The sequence below is a fragment of the Octopus bimaculoides genome, chromosome 18 (assembly GCF_001194135.2).
Source record: "Octopus bimaculoides isolate UCB-OBI-ISO-001 chromosome 18, ASM119413v2, whole genome shotgun sequence".
NCBI classification, from domain to species: domain Eukaryota; kingdom Metazoa; phylum Mollusca; class Cephalopoda; order Octopoda; family Octopodidae; genus Octopus; species Octopus bimaculoides.
Window position 1 is genome coordinate 18,547,636 of NC_068998.1, and position 1,658 is coordinate 18,549,293.

General features: G+C 36.1%; 1 protein-coding gene across 1 annotated transcript in view; it reads left to right on the top strand.

The window, feature by feature from the left end:
• The window catches only part of LOC106878906 (ribose-5-phosphate isomerase), a 66,065-nt gene that overhangs the window by 27,475 nt on the left and 36,932 nt on the right, over nt 1-1,658 (top strand). Inside the window, exon 3 of the mRNA XM_014928254.2 lies at nt 1,285-1,340. Coding sequence (XP_014783740.1) covers nt 1,285-1,340 — 56 coding nt within the window. The remainder of the gene's footprint in view (nt 1-1,284; nt 1,341-1,658) is intronic.

Here is a 1,658-nt window from a genome sequence, read left to right on the forward strand (position 1 = left end):
TATATATATATATATTTATATACATACATATTTATATATTTGTGTGTCTATGTCGTCGTCCCCCCACAAAAAAAAAAGCATTGTTTGACAACCAATGGTGGTGTGTTTACATCTCCGTAACCTAGCGGTTCGGCAGAAGAGACCAGTAGTATATGTACTAGGCTTATAAAGTCCTGGGGACAATTTTTTCGACAAATGGCAGTGCTCCAGCACGGCCGCATTCAAGTGACTGAAACAAGGGAAAGAAAAATATACATATGTAGTTGTCTCCCTCTTGTCAGCCTGGATGAAAAGCATTACAGTTGTGATCATTGCATTTTTTTTATTTAAGAATAATGGAACTTGAGCTATTAACTGCAACCTTACATTTTAAAGATAAAAGCATATGATTAATTGATATTTTGTCAGTCATATTATGTGTCCACTGATGGCAGTGATGGACTGTATTCTTTGTGCTTGAAAATTGTCTTTGCCAGACATCCCATTGCAGCTGTGGGTAATGAGATACAATAAAGTATGTTGGTCCTTGAGCCTCATTTCTTGTCTCGTTCCATGATCTCAACACTATATCTTAATTTTGAGAAGAATGCTGTGTTTTTTCTCTATATCATGTGAGGCATTGATCACTTAGGTAGTGTTTTATACTTATGACTCCCTGAAGGTTATGTAGTTCTTGGAAACATACCAACACCTTAGTAATCCAACACTCTTGACTTTCATTTTCATTCCTGCAACCCATACAGATGTTAAATAATGATGGTGGTTGTGGCGTAACAACTAGATTTTTATCTTGTAAATGATATAGTCTTCCTGTGTGTAGGTGCTCTTAAAATATTTTTGTGATCTCATGATCTAAAACAGTAAGAAAAATATACTCAAATTATTTATGAAGCACATTTAACCCTTTTAGCATTCAGATTACTCTGTCAAATGTAATGCTTATTTATCCCCATTGTTTTGAATAAATTGTGCATTATCTTGTAGCTTCAAGATTTTGTTGTTGATGATGTCATTATTTTTATTTGGTATGACATAGTCAAGGTATTAGAAGCCAGATGTGGCTGGTTTGAACAAAGAAACAGATAAAATATTTGAGCCAAATATTGCTGCTTTCAAGGTAAATTTGAATGAAGTTATCTAAGCAAAAGAGGTTAATGGTAGAGAATTACATGTTTACATAATGTCGAATATTAGAATGTCTTAATGTTTGTTTATAGAGTTGCTTCATTCTCCCCTCTTTGCTGCTATTATTGTCCTCTGAGTCTATTGTTTCTTCATTTACAGCTCAACGTGTGGAGGAAGAAAAGCTGACAGTCAAATGTGTACCAACGTCTTTCCAGGTTAAATTGCTTCTACCTCAGTATCAATAATAACACCGTTTATTTATTTATTTATTTTTTTTAACTATTATCAACCACGTATTACTTACTGTATATGCTTTGTGTATTTGCTGTGAGTTATCTTGCCTATGGTGGAGGCGCAATGGCCCAGTGGTTAGGGCAGCGGACTCGCAATCATAGGATCGCGGTTTCGATTCCCAGACCGGGCGTTGTGAGTGTTTATTGAGCAAAAACACCTAAAAGTTCCAGGAGGCTCCGGCAGGGAATGGTGGCAAACCCTGCTGTACTCTTTCACCACAACTTTCTCTCAGTGCCTGT